The 22,155-nt window shown below is 39.2% G+C and overlaps 1 protein-coding gene across 7 annotated transcripts in view; it reads left to right on the forward strand.

The window, feature by feature from the left end:
* The window catches only part of COL19A1 (collagen type XIX alpha 1 chain), a 188,055-nt gene extending 166,386 nt beyond the window's left edge, over nucleotides 1-21,669 (forward strand). For 4 of the 7 annotated variants that reach the window (XM_042016401.1, XM_042016398.1, XM_042016400.1 and 1 more), the window contains 7 exons: nucleotides 663-698; nucleotides 846-890; nucleotides 3,317-3,487; nucleotides 4,414-4,480; nucleotides 6,321-6,476; nucleotides 12,821-12,898; nucleotides 13,135-21,669. In XM_042016401.1, coding sequence (XP_041872335.1) covers nucleotides 663-698; nucleotides 846-890; nucleotides 3,317-3,487; nucleotides 4,414-4,480; nucleotides 6,321-6,476; nucleotides 12,821-12,898; nucleotides 13,135-13,271 — 690 coding nt within the window. In that variant the 3' untranslated portion in view covers nucleotides 13,272-21,669. Of the gene's footprint in view, nucleotides 1-662; nucleotides 699-845; nucleotides 891-3,316; nucleotides 3,488-4,413; nucleotides 4,481-6,320; nucleotides 6,477-7,313; nucleotides 11,057-12,820; nucleotides 12,899-12,999 lie in introns of those variants that run through there. The other 3 variants (XM_042016402.1, XM_042016404.1, XM_042016405.1) reach the window with 3 other exon arrangements.
* Nucleotides 21,670-22,155: the final 486 nt, after the last annotated feature.

Raw genomic sequence — 22,155 nt, forward strand, 5'->3', positions numbered from 1 at the left:
ACAGCTGTGAGTTTGCTACATGTGCGGATCCATAAATATCCTACTTAATTAAACACTGCCAGAGCATTTATCTTGCAATTAGCTGGCATTGTGCAATCGTTAATATACTCTCTGTCATTATTTTGGCCCATACCATCTAGGACTCTCAGATCATGCCCATTCCATTCTGGAGGATAATGTGGGCCTGGAACAGTTTCCAGCAGGTGCTATGAATGCAAACACCTTCTTTGGGGAAGGAAATAGCTTTAGCCCAGGAGACCAAAACTGTGCCATGCTACAAGTCCTAAGGCCCAAAGGATGGATCTGGACACGTAATAGTAAGGCATAATCTCTATAACAACAGAAGGGTAATTCAGCATCAAGGCTAATATCCAGAACAAAAGAAATCTCTCCCATGGTTGTATTATGATTAGCTGGGACTGAAAAAGTGCATGTACGTGTCCACAAATATTCCCCATTCCAAATTTCCCTATAATTTTTCATTTAAAGTTGGGTGCTTGTTAGATTTGATGCACATCTTGACGCTCTTTGCATTTCTATATTGTAGCCACATAAATTGCTGCTTCTGCAGCTTCAGAACATTTACTGATATTGCACTAAACACTGTGCTTTACACTTTATATTTTTAAAATACATAAACATATTAATTTTTTTTTTCTTAGGGAATCAATGGAAAAGATGGATTGCCAGGTCCTCCGGTAAGAGAACATGGTTCTGTGTATTTTATTCTTCACAAATACCACAGCTGTTCGTCCAGGGCAGTTGCTTGCTGTTCTGCTAACACATGAATATACAACAAAGCCTTTAATTGATAAGTTTATGTTTTCTCAAAAACCATTTTTCAGGGTGCTGTGGGGAGACCAGGAGACAGAGGACCCAAAGGAGAACGTGTAAGTCCCTATTATGATAACTTTTTCTCTTTTTACTGAGCATCTAAACACCTTTTCAGCACCTATCTTATAGGCAAAATCAAGAAATTAATTCTCTGTGAACTTCAAGCAGACACCTAGACATGTAAGAGGTTTAGTCCTAGACACCACTTTAAGGAATTAGAGTCGAATTGTCTTCTGCATTTAGAGGAAAAACACATTTTATAGACTTTCTAACACAGTTGGCCTGGAGAGTGTAAATTGATCAATAGGTTGAAAATTGGAAAGTACCTAATTCTGTTGTGTTGTTTTCAGACTTTGCAAAAGCTATGAACTTGCCCTGTTGTCATCCTTTCTATGTCACAAACACAAATCATGTTTTATATAACACAAGCTTGTCACACTTAGGCAACAGGAATGCCAGGTGCAATACCTGACAGCTTCCCAAACCCTTCAGACAGTTCTGTTCAAGGTAACAAGATTATGGTGAGCAGGAATGATTATGGGAGGTGAGAGATGAGGTTATATATATATATACATATATATGAATATATATATGAGAGATGGTCTTGTTTTAACGTTGCTAAAGTCCTGATGTCCTAATCAAATGGATACCACATTTATTTAATGAATCAGAGAAGTATCTCCCTGTTTAAACTGGAAAAGGAAATACTACTTTATGACACTGAAGAGACATGAGGGTTTAACTATTATTACAATTATCCCTTAAAAAATTAACTCTTTGAAATGTTCTGGTTTTGCCTTTAAGGACACAGGCCTGTATCTGTGAGAGAGATTGCAATGATGACAGAAAATAAAGTCAAGGTTTTCTTGCAGCCATTATTATTACTGCTCTACAGCATGCTCCTTCAGCCTGAGACCAGCTGTTGTAGTTACAGAAAAGAGAAACATCAAAATTGGAAGGACAGAATAAAACTCTCAAGGTTTTCTTGTCTATTGTAAGAATGTCCTCATAGAATACATTTTAAGAAGGAATAAGCCACCTGGGCTGAAATAATCTTATATGTTCTTTGAATGACTAAACACTGCTGTTATTACTACTTTATAAAATGAGTGACAAACTAGTTGAAAACACGTTTTATACCAATCAGTTTTCAAGTAATTCCAACAGATACAAGTACTAGTGGCTGGCTCATTTATTGCTGTTATCTGCATACCTCAATCACTGAGCCTGAACCTGCTGGACTAGAGCAGGTAGAAACCCAGGAAAAACAGCAGTTCCTTCTGCACAGAATTTGGAACAAGATAAAATACAAGAGATAGGAGAACACTAGAGAGGAGAAGGGCTGAATAAATCAGCACCTTAGGCAGAGATCACAAAACACAAATGTCCTGAGTTTTGTACAATTCATAGCGGAGAGTTTAAAGAGGAATCTGGAGGAAGATATGACCTAGTTTTATGAATTTTTACAAGGACCTTTTTCAAAACACAAAGAAAACATTGGAGGCAGTTAAACATTGCTTGTTTGAAAAGTTGCTTAGTTTTTGATTTGCCTCCTACACATTGGCAGCCTGTAAAACGTGGATTGTTTAGAAGAAAAGGATCAGCTTCACACTGCCATAGCACCATGGTTCTAGAAAAACCTGCCTTTTTCTTTATTTCTAGTAGAAGAGCTATCTATACCCACTCTGCAGGGTTATAAACCTGAGAACTTATATACCATAGAATCATAGAAAGGTCTGGGCTGGAAGGTACCTTTAAAGATCATCCAGTGCCAACCACCCTGCCATGGGCGGGGACACCTTTCATGAGACCAGGTTGCTCTGAGCCACATCCAGCCTGGTCTTAAATATTTCCGGGGTAGGAGCATCCAAAGCTTCTCTGGATAACTTGTTCTAGTGCCTCACCATCCTCACAGTAAAGAATTTTTTCCTAATATCTCATCTAAACTTACTCTCTTTCAGTCTGAAGCCAATCCCCCTTGTCCTGTCACTACACACCCTTGTTAAAAATTCCTCTCCAGCTTCCTCCTTGGCCCCTGGAAATAGATTAACTAAGTACCGTAAATAGATTAACTAAGATTTTGTTTAAATGAAGATATAAAATAGTAGGCTTCTAAGGAAAGTTACAGGAAATATCCTGGTGTCTTTTGCCTGTGTGAATCTGGGCACCTAAATTTTACCTATGCCATAATTGGCATTTCTAGATCCTTGTATAAGGGCTAAAACCTTTCTAAACTCAAGTTCTGTCCTTGAAAAGTGGGTTACAGAGCGAAGCTATTCTTCTTGTCATTGACTTCAACATCAGAAGGGCAAGAACACAAAACCTATTTCCAGAGACAAGGTTCAGCCTGTAAAATCATCTTCCCTGCACGACTCAATCTGTTTCTGAACAGGCAAGAATTTACTCTTTAGCATTGTCAAGTGACTTTTCAGGTTTGTTCCACTATGTGCAATGGTTTTCTTTCTGCTTCTATTTTACACAGGGAGATCAGGGTATTCCGGGGGATAGAGGTCCACAGGGTGAACGAGGGAAACCTGGCCCATCAGGAGAAAAGGGGGATGTGGGTCCTGTTGGTCCTCCAGGAGACAGAGGCTACCCAGGATCACCAGGTCATCAAGGTCCCCCAGGTTCACCAGGACCCCCAGGGTTTTCAGTAAGTAAATATAAGTTTACCTTGGTTGCTTGTGAATTCAGTTATGAAGGTAGCATGGGCTGAGCAGTGGCAATTCAACTGAGGAATAGCATAGTATTAAAAAAAACTAATGATTTCTCTCAGACAATTTCAGTGTTCAGTTAAGGTGGAAAAAAATATATGCACATGATCAGGCAGTTACTTTAAATTATTTTTTAAAACATCTGCTATGGATAAACTTTATTATTTCTTTCTTTAGTTCCTGCATATCAATATGGTTACTCAGTACAGTTAATTTTCATGCTTTCTATAAGATTAAGAGCTAAAGTCTGAGCCTTTCCAACTGGGAAAGAAAAGGAGGCAGCCAAAATTGATTCTCAGTAGAAATCAGCATTTAAAAAGACAGTGAAATGGTGCTTTCCAGCTGTAGATATCTTGATTTTTCTGCATGTGCACACAGGTACACACATCTGTGTTACGGGTTCTTTTTAAACTCAGTCAGATAAGGTAAAGCTCTAAAACACCTTTCCAGTGAAGTTACTAGTGCTGTGATTCTGTCCTGGTCAGCTGTGCATCAAAGCAATTAGACCCCAGGGTGGGTGAGAAGTTGGCAGATGTTATGCAAAGGGCAAGTAAAGCAGAGGGGTGTCAGTGGACACCCTCACTGTCTTGTGCAAGTTAACTTCCATACTCATCACATCCTGGTCATCCTGGCAGCTGGGAGTGCCTCTCCCCCTTCATGCCATTAGTGTCTTTATAATATTATAATGTATTTGTAGTAAAGCAGCCTTTGCAGTTAAGTAAATAACACAAATATATTAAAACACTAATTTGTTGATGAAAAGTTTATATTTGTAATGTTATTTTGAGCATTTATTTTTGTAGCATTATAAAGTGTCCTCTGTATGTTCCTTCTGATACATATCACCTTTCTTTTTCCTCATCAGGCTGATGCAATTTCACTTGAAGAAATAAAAAGATATATCAAACAAGAGGTTCTTAAGGTTTTTGAAGGTAAGAAAAGGAAGTATTATACAACTAAATCTGAAATTCTGCCCTAAATTTCTTTATATGTCATCTAACTTATGTTGGACTTAGCAGCTACCTTGTTTCTATAGCTCTGTTTAACAAGTCTACTTTACATGATTCTGTTCAAACAATTAGAAGTTACAGTATCTGTTAATCAGAGTATTTCCATATGTAAAAGATTAGCATTGAAGGGTGGTCTTCTCCAAACCATAATAGCAAGCATGGGTGTGTATCATTGTAGATACATACATGTGTCATATATTACTGCAGATACATGTTTATCTACAACATACTACAAGACACTGAAGTATCTTAATGAGACCATAGATATACCTAATTACCTTGCCCACTTAGTGGCTGACTGTCTAAACGAGAGAAAGGCTTGACAGCTTCCAGTGACATAGGTCTAAATTGCTGTGCAGTTTTCTCAGCAAATATCCCTGCTGAGTTCCAGAGCTCCCTGTCAGACCACCATCTTCTGGCACAATTTTAGGCAAGTACCAGGTTCAGCCAAGGCCTTTGTTTTATGTAAGATTTCTTAGATGATTCCTTGCTCTGAAAAGGAAATAGTTTTCTTCCCCAGCATTCCCTTAGTCATGGTAGGAAAGCTGAGACTTAGACAGGTGTCTGAAACAAGATTCCATTTGGATGCCCCTTAACAGTAGCTTATCTTCCACTGCAAAATGCATTTCTTATGTCTTCAGTATGCTTTGCTATTCTGCCATTAATATTTGTGGATACAAACCATCTTTTAGGGGTAAAAGAAATCATATAAAGCTTGAGACTTCTTAACCTGTTCAGGCAGTTTTTCACTTTATAACAAGGCTATCATTTTGTGTATTTTCACCCTTCCCCCGGGTGCTACCCCTCAGGAATTCAACCTACTACGTATTTCAAGAGCGGTTTGTTGAATGAAGTCACTTCCTTTTCCCTTTCAAATACAATGGTAACAAGTATTTAGTCTATTCACAAAAAGAAAGCATTAGAAGGTGCCCTGCCTACAAGGATTAATGGAGTTTTGTCTTTATAGCTATTCCATTTGCTACACCTTGCTGGTGTTCCCACAGATCTTCCAGTTTCGGCATTGTTTCATTTTGCCTACTTTCTATCACCTTACCCCCGTTTTTTTTGATGCCCACTCTCCTTTAGTCTAATTTTTTTCTTAAATCTTAAAACTCCACCACAGTAAATACCTGCTAAATTGTGGAATGTTTAGGGGTTTAATCTGGTATAAATGAGACAGAGTCAAGGTTAGTACCTATTTTATCTACCTCTAAGGAACACTAAAATGTTACCAAGGGCACTTTATCCCACCAGCATGAAGATTTCTATTCTGAAATATCTGCAATTAATAATCTTTGTTGAGCACTTTCAGGTTTTTTACATTTGTTTTCAGGGTTCCAGCACATTCCAAGAACTGTTCACAGTATTTAATTTCTACTTTGCAGCTTAATATGAGTTACAAATATATAAGGTAGCCCTCCATCAGTGTGTTAAGTACTAATTATTCTGTCTATGTGTTTTAAGTACTTCCATGAACAGGAGTCAGAAGTCATTTGAAATACTGGAATACGTTAGTAATAGAGAATAGTAATAGAAATTTTAATACAAATTCATCTGATTATTTCAAAAGGTAAAGACTCAGACATGAATCTGAGTTGGAACTGAAGGTCTCAATGCTTACTGGAGCATTTAATACCTTGACATTAAGAAGAGTTAAACACCTTACTTCCAGAAACTTTAGCTGGGGTCTTGGGAATTTTTTTTCCTGTTTTTTGCTAGCAGATTTCTTACCCACTTTTTCTTGTGTCTTTGATTAATGAAGAAAGGATGGCTCAATTTGTATCCCAGCTGAAGCTGCCTGCTGCAATGCTTGCCTCCCAAGCTCATGGAAAACCAGGGCCCCCAGGAAAAGATGGGTCACCAGGGCCACCAGGAAAGGACGGTTTGCCAGGACCACCAGGAGAACGTGGAATTCAAGGTAGGAATTCCAAAAAATGGTCCTGTTAGTTGTATCTTGAAATCCTTATATACCTGCTAATGATTATTAAATAAGCCAGGATTACCTATCTAGCTTTCTAATAATTAACTTTTAAACTTATGTACTTATGTTTTTCCAGGCCAGATCTAAATATTAACCCATAAATGTAAATGTGTGGATTTTACTGATTAAAAACTCCTAATCAGTGCATTTTATTCTAATCAGTTATAAAGTTAATTAATGACAGATATCTAAATCTGAAAGAACTACTGTAGCAGTTATTTGTTTTCTACAAGATACTTGAATAAGGAAGAAAAACAGTGCCAGCACTCTAGCTATTTAGATCCAGCTTCATATTGAGAGACCATCTTATTTAAGAAAAAAAATTTGATCTCCTAGTCTGAGTGTTCTCAGCTTTGAGCCTGAGACAATACAGGGCAGGAAAAACTGAAGGCAAATATTCTTCTTTAAGAAGCAGTGAAAACTGAAGTATTACCAAATGAATTCTCTTACAATGAAGGAATCTATTGTCACAAAAAAAAAAAAAATCAGAGTAATCGGTTTTTCACTATACTCCAAACAGTGATTTGTGCATTGCAATGCACTTGACCACTATAGGACTCGTTTCTCTGAACTGTCTTTTACTGCAAAATTAGTTTTGAGGGATCCAGGTTCATTGTAGTTGTGCTCTACTGCAGAGTCAGCCTTCCAGAGATTAAAAGGTAGAGGAGAACAGACTGAAAGGAAAAAAGAATTTATCAATGAATAATATTTTGTGGGTGGGTAACGTGTAACTTGCAGTTTATCTGTAGGTAGTTCTTTATTATCTTTTGTTAGTTTGGTCTGCTCTGGAGTCAGAGCAAGTCAGACTGGAATGAAGAACATGACAGCAAAGCTGAAGATGTGTGGATCCTAAAGCTATCAGAAGAATAAGGACTTACTAACACTGATAAGCGCAAACCCCTGACAGAAGCTTGAAAAATATGATGAGCTCAGAATGAGAAGAACAAGAATAAAGGATCAAGGAAAACAATAAAAGGCTTAGAATCTTACAACACTGACTTCATCGTTACCTAAATATTCAGATCACTGCAAATAGTCACCTTCAATGTCAGTGCCAGATTGTTCAATGATGACGTATGTACTGGATAGCCTCAGATGCTTCTGGGAAATGAAATGTTGCACTAGGTTTCATTTCCAGCTAATGAGCATCAAGACTAAAAGATGAGAGCTATGCTTGAAAAAAAAAACAAAAAAAAAGCTGCTTTTCTATACTTTATGTTTAAGTAAAATAGTGCCCCATGTACACAGGATTTCCATTTGTTTTACTGATACGCTCAATACTTCTTTTTTATTAGTAAAAGGTAAGCTAAGTGAGAAGCCTTTACTTCTCTGATACATCAAAAGATATATGAAATTATACTTCCAAGGAAAGAAAACCAAAAGTTTACTTTGCCTCCTTTTTATACTGTGAATAAGACACAATCCTGTAAGAGGAGCACACTTACAAATACCCTTCACACCTTCCTCAGTTGTGCCTGTGCATGTTACTCCTTTGTGCCAAGAGTAAAAAGAAGTTCAAATCTCTGAGCAGATTGAAAAGTATCCTCTTATGTTCCAGCTTGTCTTCAGCCGTAAAATACATAGCAAACAAGACTTCTTGGAGAAGCACATTATGTGCATGTGTGGCTGAGACCATCAAGGTAGCATGCTGTGTGCACAAGTCCTAATACAACTTGGTGTTGACTGATAGACACTTCTTATTATATTTCTCACTTGGGTGTAGCCCAGACTGCCAACTCCAGGGATTTGCTGTGTGCAGTAATAGGTGTCTGGGCTGGCAGAGTGAGCCACTTGTCCCACACAGGCAGTGAGAAGAAGTAGATGCTTTTGGAAAGCAATTAACAGGGCCTCTGTGAATATGTCCTGTTTGTGATGCTGCATGCAGAGCCTGATAGAGGCAGCCAGCTGGAACGGCAGATGCTGCTGCGTGTCTGGGGAGGTGTTTAACTTCATTTGTGCATTCACAAGGGTTCCTCCATAGACCTTGAGCATGGTGCCAGTTCCCCTGGAAACTGGTCAGGAATGATTTAGCTGGATTCCAACAGAATCTCCTTCTGCACAGCAAACTAATAGGTAGAGGGTTAGTCCCAGAAGCAGAAAACATAGATACTAACTCTTGGAAGTGTAGGCATGGTTTTAAAAAAGTGTATTTAAAGAATTGCTAGACTCTTATCTACAGTCATTCCCTTCTAAGGAAGTCCAGAATTTTTACCTGCTGGCCTTCAGCAAGGTCATTCATAGTGTTCCTCAGATACTTCCCAGTGGTTCAGGTAGATACAATTTATAGAATGGTCTCATTAGAAATACAGCATGCAAGCAAAATATAACAAAGAATTCAACTTAAATTATGAACAGCTGATACTCTGAGGCACTGTTACTGGTAAAATGGACAACGTCTCCTTAATAGAGGACAGAGGGACTTTACCCTGTATGAGTTTTAATAGGTATGTTAATATCTCCTAGAGAATTAGAAAGTTTATTTCAAGATTTTACAAACAAGATATAGCAATATCATCTGTCTGCAAACAGTCAGCTTGTCATGTATTAGAGGATCTAGCTCAATTAACTCCACTGACTTAACTGGATTTTTTAAATTGTAATAGTAAGTGAATTTTGGTCCATTCGGTGAAATGCAACTTGGGATAATTTAGCAATCCAGAGATCCTTTATGTTAATATGACTTGATTTTTTTCTCAATAGAGAAAAGATTCCATCCTAGTTAAAATTCACTCTTTCTATCAAGTTAAGGAAATTAGTTTTTATAGGTCCTCATAGCTTGTGGTAGCCTCGAGGAACCTAACATCCCAGCTCAGAAAATAAAAATACCACGCAATGAATAGAGAAAGCTCCTTATCTTTATTGGTAATCTCTGTTGTAAAGTTTATGTGTCTTATTATAATTATTAATTTGTACGGTGGAAGCATGTAGAAACCTTGGCTGACATCAGGAACCCATTGTAGTGGGTGTTGTGTAGACACAGTCACTCTTCTGAAATAGCTGCACTGGTTTCAAGAGATACCTCCTGTAAAATGTTCTCTGCTGTGGAGGTTGAAGTTAACTTGTTTTACTTTGGTTTGGAACCCAGCTGCCGAGAGAGCTGTAACACACAGAAGGAATTCGGAACATGCATTGGTGGCTGGATGAGAGGGCTTCATCTTAACACCATCTTTGCTGCTTTGCAGTCTTTTTAAGACCACAGAGTATTTGCACGGTGGATGCTTTGGTCTCATTGTTCCCTGTTTCGGTAATCTCTCTGCCTTGTATTTGTGTTAAAGAACCTCAGATTTCTATAGATAACTGGTATGTTAGTTTCAAGTGCTGCATTGTCCATGCTGATGGAAGAGGGTCTCCATGGTATAGGTGGAATACCTTCTATAGCAGGTTAAATACCTTTTGCCTCCAAGTTCACGGACGTGAACTTGTGTCATTTCCATGTAGAGCCAAGGGTGTTGCAGTAGTGACGCTTTTGCTTTTAGTGACGTAATGTTTGTGGGGAGCGCCAAACTGAGAGCTGAATTCCAGCTGTTACTACTCATCTATGAGCAAAAGCTTATGTGTTTGAGCACAAACTTGCTACATACTGCTTCCAAATGTTTACCATGCTGCCCACTGGGTACGTGTTTATAATAACAGAACTTTGGGGTTGCAGAAATCACAACAAAACTTCTGGAACCCGAGTGAAGGGCTCTGCTAAAGCAGTTACCTTTTGAATTAAGCAGGTGCCTTTTACTGGAATTCTACCAGGAAAAGTAGATAGTATCTTACATGTGCCTTTACATTAAACACAGTAAATCAAAATCTGGTTTGCATGTATGGTGATATTTTCCTTTGACTGTGTATGAGTTTGTCAGACTAAGCTCAGAAAGAAGGTGATATTATCCTCTGGAGGTATAATCATCGCCCTGCTTCCGAGAAAAATATACCTCATTAAAAATCAAATATTTTTCTGCCAGAATTATGCATTACATTGTTCACATTGTTTACATATAAGTCTGTTTATTAATATCCTTACATCCTATCAAATAAAGTCTTATTGTTAGATGAGGTATTTGGGAATTTTTGTATTAAACTTCAGTGCTAGCAGAACTTACCTGCCACCATGTACAAACTACACCCTTGCATGTGTATTTGGATACAGCCAGTGATGGTTTACCACTACCCTGGACCATGTATTTGCATTGGCAGGCTGCTCTTTGTCCTATTGTGGGGTTTTTTTTTCCGTATTGTCTTGTATTCCAGTGACATTTGCAGAATCATTCAGTCTATTTCAGTGATTTTCAATTAAGGTGTATCAGAGACCTGCAGTAATGCTTATCATGGAGATTGTAAATGTGATATATGGTACCTGTGATTTCTCTCTCTTCTCCATAACTAAAGAAATGCAACACAAATGATCAGTGGCATCACTGCTGTGTAAAATTACAGTTAACTGGGTTTGTAGTGGGAAATGCATTTTAACTGTTGACTGTAAATTAAAAAACATTGAGAAATATAAAATAAATAGGATGTGTAATGGATCCTGTGGTTATATGATTGAGCTTTTCAAAAGGTAGCAATACCACAGATTGCACAAGATTTTTCAGAGCAAACCAACTTGATGTAGTTATAAATACTGCTGTGATCATTGGAGAGTAAATCTAGGATTCAAAATCCAATACAAATACCTGCACATTCCTATTCCTGAGTCTTTATAGCTTGCGTGTGCATATGCCTTGTACAATTTTGCTTAACACAACTCAGTGACCAGAATGCATGATTAATTTAAACTTGTGTTTCTGTGAGGTTTTAAACCGTTGATTTCCTTCAGTTATGTTATGTGTGGCACTCTGCATGCACTTGGTAATGGTTTTGCCTCACTGTAATTTCCTTGTTGTGGTTCTGAGAGAAGAGTAAGATGATTGATGCTCTGTTTTGAAAGCTGGAATGATTTCAACAGATAACAGACTTTCTACCAAAGTGTATAATGAGTTTGTGTGTAACAGAAGGCTTGAATACTCTGTGTACCATTCCACTGCATTGTTCTGTCGTAACAGCCCAGAATTGGTACCCACAGCCCTCAGAGTAATTTCCTTCTGGAATATCCTGTGAGGTAGCAGTGTTGCCATAGACCACAGCACACTGACAAAACAACCTTTGCCATCCCCCTGCCAGTGTCTGTTAATCTTCATGAGACATCAGGTGGATTGACACAGCTGTGCTCTTCTGTTTTAATTCAAACTAAGTTACAGTTCTTCACAGGAGGAAGAACTCAATACTTTATAGTATGGCGTAGGTGATGATAAAAATATACTGGTTCCTGAAGCAGGACAATTTTAATTCCAAATGTGACCTGAAATCAGCAAATTAATCTTCAGCTTTTGTCACCTTACATGCCAGCATCTGAGGTGCTGGGGACAGAAGAGGGTTTCCTTGTAAGCCCTTTTGAAGTAAGAGTTTTTGGCAGGTGTCACACTTGTTCCTTTAAAAATGCCTTCATCCTCTCTCCTGCATAATAAAGATACATTAGTAGATGAATTCTTCACTAGAAATAATAAGGAAAACATTTTACCAATAGCGACAAGTCCTCTGCTCTAAAGCAGCCAGAGTGCTTCCAGCTAATAAAACTTAACAGTTCAAGGAAAAAGAAACAGGAGTTGGGCATGGGTTGCTGCACCTGAGAGGTGGAAGCTATTTAGATAAATACAAAACTATGGCCTGTGAAGAAAAAGGACTCAAGTATTCAAAATATAATTAGTAATCACATCTTGTTCATGATATGCAGCTACTTGGGTCAATGTAAGCTTCAAAATCTGCACAAGCTCCAAAGATGCCTCATTCCATGTGAGCTGGGCAACACTGGCCAGGGAGTGGGTCTTCTCTCACATATAGGGGAATGTCTAAGCATAAAACTACCAGTTCACAGTTTAAAAAGTGCAAGTATAAGGATTTATGCAGGACAGAGAGGGTAAAATCCACATTTGGCTCTTTATTAGAGGAATTTCAGCAAGGTAACTTAAAATCTTGGGGAAAGGTCCAGATGGTGAACAAAGCAAGAGTCCTTTGACAGAGGATGTAGCAGTTACTGCTAGAAATGCTAGTATTTTCCAGAAGGAATTTATAAAATTAAGAGTTATCTCAAAAAAAAAACCAAAAAACAAAACAAAACAAAAGTTTCTGAAAAAGAGAACTGAGCATGTGCTCTCCCAATTATATTTGTCTTGGTAACTTCCTGTCAACAAGATATATAGATTGCTACTTAAAATTAGAGGGTGCTCTTATTTTCATATCTTTATTCTGTGTAGGTTATAGAGGACAGAAAGGGGAAAGAGGCGAGCCTGGAATTGGACTGCCTGGTAACCCTGGACCACCTGGCCCTGCAGGTACAAGTCTCCAGATTTATTTCTGCTATTGTTACTTATGAACTAACAGGCCTTTCTCCTGTTTTTAACACTGGTTTTACACTCCTACTTTTCCTCCCGAGCTGGGTCATAGCGTGAGGTCAGCCCCACCTGCCTTCTCATGGATGTGCTGGAGTGCAGCTGATGTCGGTGATGAAATGCAGGGCTCTGCACATGCTCTGGTGAGGACTCTGCTAATTCCACCTTTGTTTTACCAGCTGCTGGCCTGCCAGGCCCACCAGGAACACCAGGCTCACCGGGACCGCAGGGGCCGCCTGGACCCCATGGGAGATGCAATCCAGCAGATTGCTATTACCACGTATCACAGACTCGGTCACGCTCCAGCAGGAAATAAAAACCCTCTTCCCCAGACACTTCGGTTCACGGTCACTTTTCACTCTTCCCCATAAGTTAATTTAATTTTCAAAATATTTGGTGCATTTTTTTTCTCTCTCGACACTGCATGGTATATAGATAATTTGTAAGGCGCAAAGTTGAGCCTTTCTCTATGTTATTTGCAGTGTCATAATGATGACATGATGTCATATATTTTCCAGAGTGCATTCCATGTGTTGTTTCTCATCTTTATTTTGCTTAGAACAGAAAATTGGCCCAAATAATTTTCATAAACTTCTTTCTTCAAACAAAAAATATTTTATTATAACTTAAGACATTATGTATGCCTCCATATGTAAGCTGGCTTTATTTTTCTTGCTGGTGGTGAATTTTAAATGGAAAAAATACATTTCTGAAGTTACAAAGCATACTCATTCATGGCAAATCCAGGACCTGAGCTGGAGCACTGGGAACTCTGTTGAGACTAAACATTCATGTCCCTCGAGGAGGCTCCAGCACACCTTCTGAAAAGGGTCTGCCGTGCACCAAGAATGCTGCCTGCAATTTCACAGTCGCATCCAAGATGGAAAAGAAGGAAACAAAGATGTGTTTATGATCTCCTTATCCCATCCAACAATGAGCTTCAGACTGACTGGAAAATCACCAGCTCCAGGAAGTGTCTCTCCTGACTGGATTTTGTCCCAGCTGGGGGCTTATATATTCCTTTAGTCATGGTTAAATATACCCCAGATATTAAATGCAAGAGGCTGCTCGTGGTGTTCTGAACTGAGAACTGGCACACCTTCCAACCATTACAGGGACTGAATAAGGATACTAAGGCCTGTAATCAAACTACTCTGCCATTAAATCTGCCTACAGCAAAGGTGACCCCTCGCTTTAGAGCAGAGGCTGGTGAGTAGGCAGTTCAAGAATGGAACTTCAGAAGCCTCTAATCTTGGTGGTGGCACTGTTTTCCTCTACCTCCTGCAATATTCACATGCTGAAATAAGCTTCAGAAGAACATGGAATCTGCAGAGTGCAAAAGTCACAGATCCTGTTAACTGGTGGCAGAAAATTTCTTGAGTTCAAGAGAAATTTGGAAAAAAATACAAAACCCTCCTTGAAAGGTGTACTACTGAGAGCAACAGCATCCAGTTTTCAGGCATTTAGTAAAGGCTACAGGAACAGATGTCAATGATGAACAAAACAGAACAATGTATAAATCCTGTAGAGCTCAAAGGGTTGAGCAAAAGAAAAGCTGGAGAATATTGATCACACAGAGGCTGATTCTAAAAAGGAGGGAGTAGAAGTGGCCAAAATTTCACTTCTGATTATTAGGAAACAGATGATCCTAGGTTAGTCCTGTGGAATTTTGTACAGTGCAATAGAAAGTGAAGGTGCTATTAAGAGAAAAGAGACATCTATAACCTACAACCTCAAAATGCATCTGTAGTACAAAGCCATACTGAGGGCTCTTACCCCATGGTTAGGAAGTCAGTCACTCTCCCACATCAGGCAGGGAAGTGGTTTTGATGACTTTGTGCTTGAGCAGTACTGAGCTGCCGGGGAAATGTCTTCAAATTGGAAGTGCTGGCTTCCAGAGAAGCTGTTGTGATACATGAATCTGGCTGGCTTCTGGGTTTTGCTTAGAAACAGTTAAGGAATGACTGGTGGGAGTCTTTAGCAAAAGATGCACATTGGTATTTGTTCTGAATAAACAGAGTTCCTAGCACTTGCACCCAGAGCAGAGGAGCAAGATGAGAGCAAGAGGTGACAGAGTTAACCCAGGCAGCTGAGGCACTCAGGATGCTTTCTGAGAGGGAGTGCACACATCCCTGACAAGTTCATTGGTTAGGTGTTTAGAGGGCAGAAGGTGCTTGCTACAAAAGGATGGTAAAGGAAACACAGGTATGGAAGGCTGAGAGTAAACACTTGGAACAGAAGAGGGCAGCAGGAATGAGAACAACAGAAAACCTGTGGCATGAAAATATCTCCTGTAGGAACTGCAATACACCCTGCAGCTGGGGACGCCTTGGGGGCTCAGGGTGCTTTATCTGTTCCTTATGAGGATGGGGAGAGGCAGGTCATAGCCCACGGGTGAACCCAGTCCCCATACCTCCTGTTCTTCTCACCCACCTCATTCCTCAGGAGGCAATGGCTGCCCCTTCTCCAGGCCAGCTCATCCTCTGTTCTGCAGGCAGCGGGCGCCTGTCCCGCCACAGTGAAGGGGTATTCGGGACAAGTGGTCCTGCCTGAGCTTAGCTCAACACATGCTGCTCCCACTCCAGAACTGATGTGCCCATGGAGCATGTTGTAGTTTGCTCTGTGGAATTGATCACCTTTCCAGATCTGGTCCTCACAGCACCGAGGCTGTGGGAGTGCTGGGCATGGTGAGGCAGCTTGAAACCGAGCACTGAGGCACTGACTACTGTGCAAGCCACGGGTCTGCCCGCCCGGAGGGTAAAGCCTTGCACCAGCACATGTCTCAGTGTCTAAACATGGACACCAGAGGTGGAACAGCACCACATCCTGGTTTCCATTCTCTGAAAGGAACTGCTGGTCAGGTATCTTGCATGAACATTTTCTCTTTTTTTTTCCTTTTTTTTTTTTTTTTTTTTGTTACTTCTCTAGTAATTCCAATATATGTAATAACCTAAACATTTTTTACTTCATAAGTTAATTATGAACTTCATTTTCTGTGATAATATTAAAAAGGGTGCTGTCTTGTGGTAGTATTTGTGTGACTTAGAGGTTCCCAAGCAGCCCTGTCCTGGAAGGCTGTACATAGACCATTGCACCGCATTAGTGGTATTTGTATATTTTGGGGCTTTTAGCTTGCTGAAACCCAGCATCTCTTATCTGCCAAATGGAATTGCTGTATTTTAATTTACTTGAACTTATTGGAAAGCAGAACACTTTTTATATTTGAAGAAGTTTTATTTTTTCATCTATGTTTCCTACAGATGCCTTTTTCTTTTTATAGGCTCAAACATAAAGGTTTTTCTAAAATGTCTTTGAACGCTTTCAGTTGATTTGCAGGTAACTTTGGTAATTATCTTGTTGCGTTATTTTTATTTTGCTAAAAGCCCACTTTAATTTTCTCATGTGAGAAAACGGGTATATTTTATATGGGCTATCTTGATACCTATTTTAAGATGCCACATTTGTCACTGGGGCAGAACAGAGTTAATCCCAGTTTAACTTTACTTCACACTGGCTTGCTCCTACTTTGCATTTTTAGAATTGAAAGTGGAATGTAGCTGGAAACATGTTTCTGCAAGGTTTCCAGGTTTGGCCCCTGAAATTTCTTTGCAGATTCAGACCGATGTTGTCTTAGCTTTTGGGCAGGAAGACAGGGAGGGAAGAGGGGGTGCTAATGTATTTTGCTATTTGCTTTATTAGTTTTGTATCTGTTTTGAGCAGTTCATGCTGCAGTAAGCACTGCAAGGAAATAAACACAAGGGATTATTTTTTCCAGTAGCATAAGGTCTTTTATTCTGCTTTGGGTTTGTATATGTGCAACGAGACTCAGAAGTGAAATAACTTTGACAAAATGCTTCAAACCTTTCTTAAAAGCTCTCTAAGCTTTATCCTAACTTCAGGGTCAGACTATTATATTTTATGGCAAGTTGCTTTATCGCCTATTAAGAACGTGTTGGGATTTTCTTTAAATAGCTATGTACAGAACTGCTCAGTTTGCCCAAAGAAAGTAAAGAAACTTGCTAAGAGGGAAGCTTTCCCGAGGCTGCAGCAGATCTCCTGCTATCCACGTGGTGGAGTGCAAAACACCCTTTCAGTACAAAGGTTACAGCCCAGGCATAACTCGCCCAGCAGCGCAAGAGCTGACCCGGCCATGCAAATTCTTACAGCACAACAGTCAGTGTTTCTGATTTTGTTCTTGAGACTGACTTTTTTCTATTTTCTTTTTTTAAATCTCTTTAGTTTTTCACGGCAGTATTTGCAGAAATACTGCCTTTCTTGGATAATTATTGCCAGATAATATTGCTAAGACTTCATTTGTATTTATTATTATCTTGCGTTTTGTATATGTTACAAAAGAATATGTAGTGGTGGGACATCTGACTTTCAGGCATCATTGGTGTCCCCTGCAATGATGTTTGTCTCCAGGGGAGGAGGGACTCACCTGTGGTTAGTAAAAACTACAACAGCATCCTGTGTACAGCTGGGCAGCAGTGCAGCCTGGCAACGTTTTGAGAACCAATATTCTTATCTTAAAGTGGATTTGGTTTCAATGCTAAAAGAACGCTGTGATACAGAAACAGGATTGATTCTCCATCCTTCCCTTATGTTTTATGATTGTGGGTTACGACAGATGTTAGATATGCACATCTTAGTTAAATAAGTGGGGTTTTTAATTAATGGATAATCATACAAAATATTTTAGATCTTCTTTTTCACAAGGGTGAAATGTTATTTTTAATGTCTGTGTATGCTCATTTTTTTTTTTTCCTGAAATGTTTATATGAAAGTCTCATAAAAACCCCACTGGCTAAATAAGCATTTTATAAACTTGTTTCTCCAAATAGACTATGTAAAACCAGTCCCTAATCTTGCATTTTATGAAGGCAGTAGAACTGCTGCTATAATGTGAGATGTTAGAACAAGAAAAGTAACTCAGAAATCAAAGCATTGCTGGTTTGGGGTGTGTTTTTATTGAGTTTTTCATCATTTCTGGATGTACCAAGGCATGCAAATTTTTCTTGAAATCTGATATGTCCACTACAATTCAATTGTACTGGATGGATGTTTAAATCACCTCCATGCACGTAGGTGAGTGTAGGCCATGGAGAACAAGTTTAACCCTGACCTTGTCATGGTTGGTATTTAAGTGGAAAATTCAAGTTTCAGGATACCTTAAGGAAATGTGGTTTTCAAATATTCATTGCTAACAATCATTACAGATTCTAGACCAAAATAAGTTTGTAGCTAAAAAGATTGGAGTCTACATGTCTTTTAGCAGTTTTCTTTCTTAGTCTGCTATTCTGTAAACATGAATGCATTTAATTACTTACTACAGTTTAAATGTAAATATATTCTGTCTCCAGTCAGAATGTTTGAAGGATTCTCAATGACATACCTTGGTTTTTTGCATTCTTTCATTTCTGAATTATATGCAGCTGTCACTGAATGAATCACAGAACATGCCAACTGGTTGCTTCCTTCCTTCCTTATATTTTTGGTTTGCAACATTTAAGGTTCAGTTCAATGGAAATGTATTAAGTGGATAAAAAGCAGATTTTTACGTTATTATGTGGCCATGTACATCTGAAACAGGATTCTGGATGGAAATGGAAATATTTCGCATACTTTCTGTTTGTGGCTCTGTCAAAAATGTCAGCCTTTCCTTCTGTGTCAAATCACAAGAGGGAGGATGCAGCTGCAAACAGGAGCAAGGAGAGGAACAAAGCCACTGCAGTGAGCTCTGGGGAGCAGTCAGGGCAGGTTGGCTAAATTTGGGGGGGTTGGATTTTGACCCCACTGAAGTCAGGCTTGTGCTTCCTAGGCCTGGTGAAACTTAGGGCTCTACAATCTGGTGGAAAAAAACCAACCAGCTAAATGCAAAACCTTGGTCTTAATTTGTATATAATTTATGGAAGTTAATACATTCTCTGAATGCAGATAAGTTTTCCGCCTGAGTAGGAGATAATCACTTTTATTCAAGAAACTGATTCACTGAACTTTAGGGAACTTCAGGAATTTTCATTTTTCTCTTGCTGCCTAACTCTCCCAGGAGGAAGAATGCGGATGACATTTTAAAGAACTCTAGGTAATAATTTGACCACTAACTTGATTTTCTTTCTTCCAATTTCATAGTGACTTCAGCAAGTTTGTTTTGTTCATTGTCTGAAGCTGCCAGGTTTAGTCAACCTTTTGAATGCACAGGCAGCAAGCAAAACAGAACAGAAATAACAAAATATTGAAGGGACGGAATAAAAATGAAGCTGTAGCAAATCATATAGGGATAACATGCCCTAAAAAATATAGATATTTCTTCTCTGCTTGTGACCCATGAGCAGAGGAGATGCAGCAACTGCATTTTTTAAGAATAAAGGAAGCAGAGGCTATGTGGCCAAATAATAATACCGTGATGAGAAGGTCAAGCAAACATATTTCACCCAATTATCTGGGCAATCTAACAACATTTGCAAAAATGCAGCATTTGTATGTGGAGCACAACTGGTGTGTTCTGCCAGGATGAACTAACACTGTCATCTCTGAAACAAAGGGTTTCTTGGGAAAGTTGGTTTCTTGTTCCCTCTATCCTTCAAGTAACCTTCAAAGTACCATCTGTTGACACTTTTCCTTTTTGAAGGAAAACAAATTTTGTTGTAGATGTGTGCTTGGCTCTGGGTAAACTCAGATCATGACTAGGGAATTCAAGACACAAAATGTAGTGTAATCCTCCCTAGCCTTGGTTTCATACATCATTTAGGATCTCCACATAGTGCTCTGGAGCTTCTTTGGCTACAGAGACTTTGGCCTTAGTGAAACATTCACAAGCTTTTTTGGTAGCAGTTCATACTAAGTTACTTGAACCCAGTGATGACTGTGGCAGAAAACTTATATATAACTCACATATTAACTCTATGTGTATATAAACTATGGATGTATAACACATACATCTCTTAGATCAGTGTTCAGCAGCAGTGTTACGAATACTTACTAACAGAGTGGTGAGTCCAGCTGGCCTCTGGTCACTAGTGGGGTGCCCCAAGGCTCAGAATTGGGGTTGGTCCTGTTCAGTATCTTTATCAGTGATCCGGATGAGGGGATCGAGAGCACCCTCTGTCAGTTGCAGACAACACAAATCTGGGTGAGAGTGTTTATCTGCTGAAGGATAGGAAGACTCCATAAAGCAGATTATCTGGACAGGCTGAATTGATGGATGCTGAGTATTGCCCCAACCATGTGCAGGACCTTGGCCTTGGCCTTGTTGAACGTCATGAGGTTCCCATGGACTGACTTCTTGAGCCTGTCCATGTCCCTCTGGATGGCATCCCTTCTCTCCAGCATGTTGAGCGCACCGCACAGCTTGGTGTTGTTGGCAAACTTGCTGAGGGTGCACTTGATCCCTTCATCCGGATCACCACTGTCCATGGCACCAGCAAAGACATTAAAGAGTGTCGGTCCCAATATGGACCTTTGAGGAACTGGTCTCCACTTGGACATTGAGCCCACTGTGACCCCAGCTCTTTGAGTGCGGCAGCCCAGGTCCATCTGTCAAATCCATGTCTCTCCAGTTTACAGACAAGGACCTTGTGCAGGACAGTGTCAAATGCTTTGTCCAGATAGATGATGTCATTCCCTCTTCCCTCATCCACCACCACGGTAACCATGTCAGAAGGCCACCAAATTTGTTGGCAGTGGCAGGTTAACAGTCAGACTCAATGATCCTAAAGTTCTTGTCCAACCTAAACAAGTCTATGAACTGGTTATCATTACAATTTTCTCTGGGTTCCTGCCTATACTGAAGTAACTGAGGAGCTGAAATACGTATTTATCACGCTGCAATTAAACCTCCAGAACTAGAAGCAGTGACAGAGATAATGATGGGTAAAAGAGATTTTCGCTAGTCTTCAGTAAGTCTCACAAAATTTTATGATGTTGAACCTGAAGGAGATAAGAACAAGATTTACTTGGGATTTCAATGAGATTTCAAGAGCATCTCATTAGAATTGGTGGCACGCTGACAGTGGCTTGTGAAACCTCTCAGTCTCTTTGCACTGTGTCTTCTAAATTTATTTTAAAAGCTTTTTTTTTTTCTGCATCATCACAGTCAATACATCTTTGTTTTAAATCCATAATCCTGTCATTATTTTCGAAATCTTTATTTTACTTGAATGTGCTGTTACTAAAAATCCCATCTCTGGTATGTTACAGTGCACAGTCTACCATTTGTCAAGTACCTCTTTTCCATTCTTGTGCAAGATTTGGAATTGAAAATTAGATTAACCTACGCATCCCATAAGGACTTAGAAGGGGCCTGAGGATTATTTCTTCAGTTCTATATTTTAAGTTAAAACTTGTGAGTCACCTCCAAGGCAGAAAATCTGTCACAATCTTACAATGTCCACTTACAAAGATTTTGCATTGAATTGACTCTCAGTGTTGAATTTGTTTGATTGTAATAATTCTTATTTGGGTTTTGCATATGATTATTTTTGCTCCTACATGAGTTTCCTTCCATTGCGGAATTTTATGCATTTTTCAGACTATATTTTCTAAAGCACTTCACAATTGTATTTAAATGTGGGGAAGTATGCTTCTTTTGATTCATGTGTTTATGCATTACATACAGAAAACAGTATTTTCGTTCTGTTATCAGGTGAATTTTTTTCTTTTCAACAGTTTTACACAATTTATAGTCAAAATAAAAGTTTGCTGGTGAAACTACAGGGTTTTTTACTAGTGTTTTATTTCTTCCACCACATAAAGGGTACTGCTGAGGACTATGCCCTAACTCTGTAAAAACTGACCTAATTCAAAAACTTTTGAAAACACCTTTCTTTGTTCCCAAGCCACCGTTTGTGGAATCTCCTAGATTTGTTCCTCAAGAATGCAATTCTTTGCCCTTGCCTATTTTGGTGACTTCTTGTAGTAGTAATGTAGGAAATCATGTTTGCTTTGAGGAAGGTTTAACTACTGGGTTTTTTCAATAATTCCTTTTGGAGTATACATTATACCAGTGCTTTTCCCTTTACTGTTATCTTACAAGTTACATGCAAAATGCAGAGCTCCATGGATTGTGTTATTTGTTGTCTCATGGCAAACAAGTCAAGTGTTTGGAACATGATCAGACAGCTAAGGGCTAGGAGAAAAAATCAGTGCTTAACACAAGTGTACCAAAGTTTGTAGTGGAAAATTTGGATGGCCAATAATGA

Source organism: Corvus kubaryi, unplaced genomic scaffold (assembly GCF_017639235.1).
Source record: "Corvus kubaryi isolate FWS band 111438036 unplaced genomic scaffold, C.kubaryi_AGA036_p1.0 split3-73, whole genome shotgun sequence".
NCBI classification, from domain to species: Eukaryota; Metazoa; Chordata; class Aves; order Passeriformes; family Corvidae; genus Corvus; species Corvus kubaryi.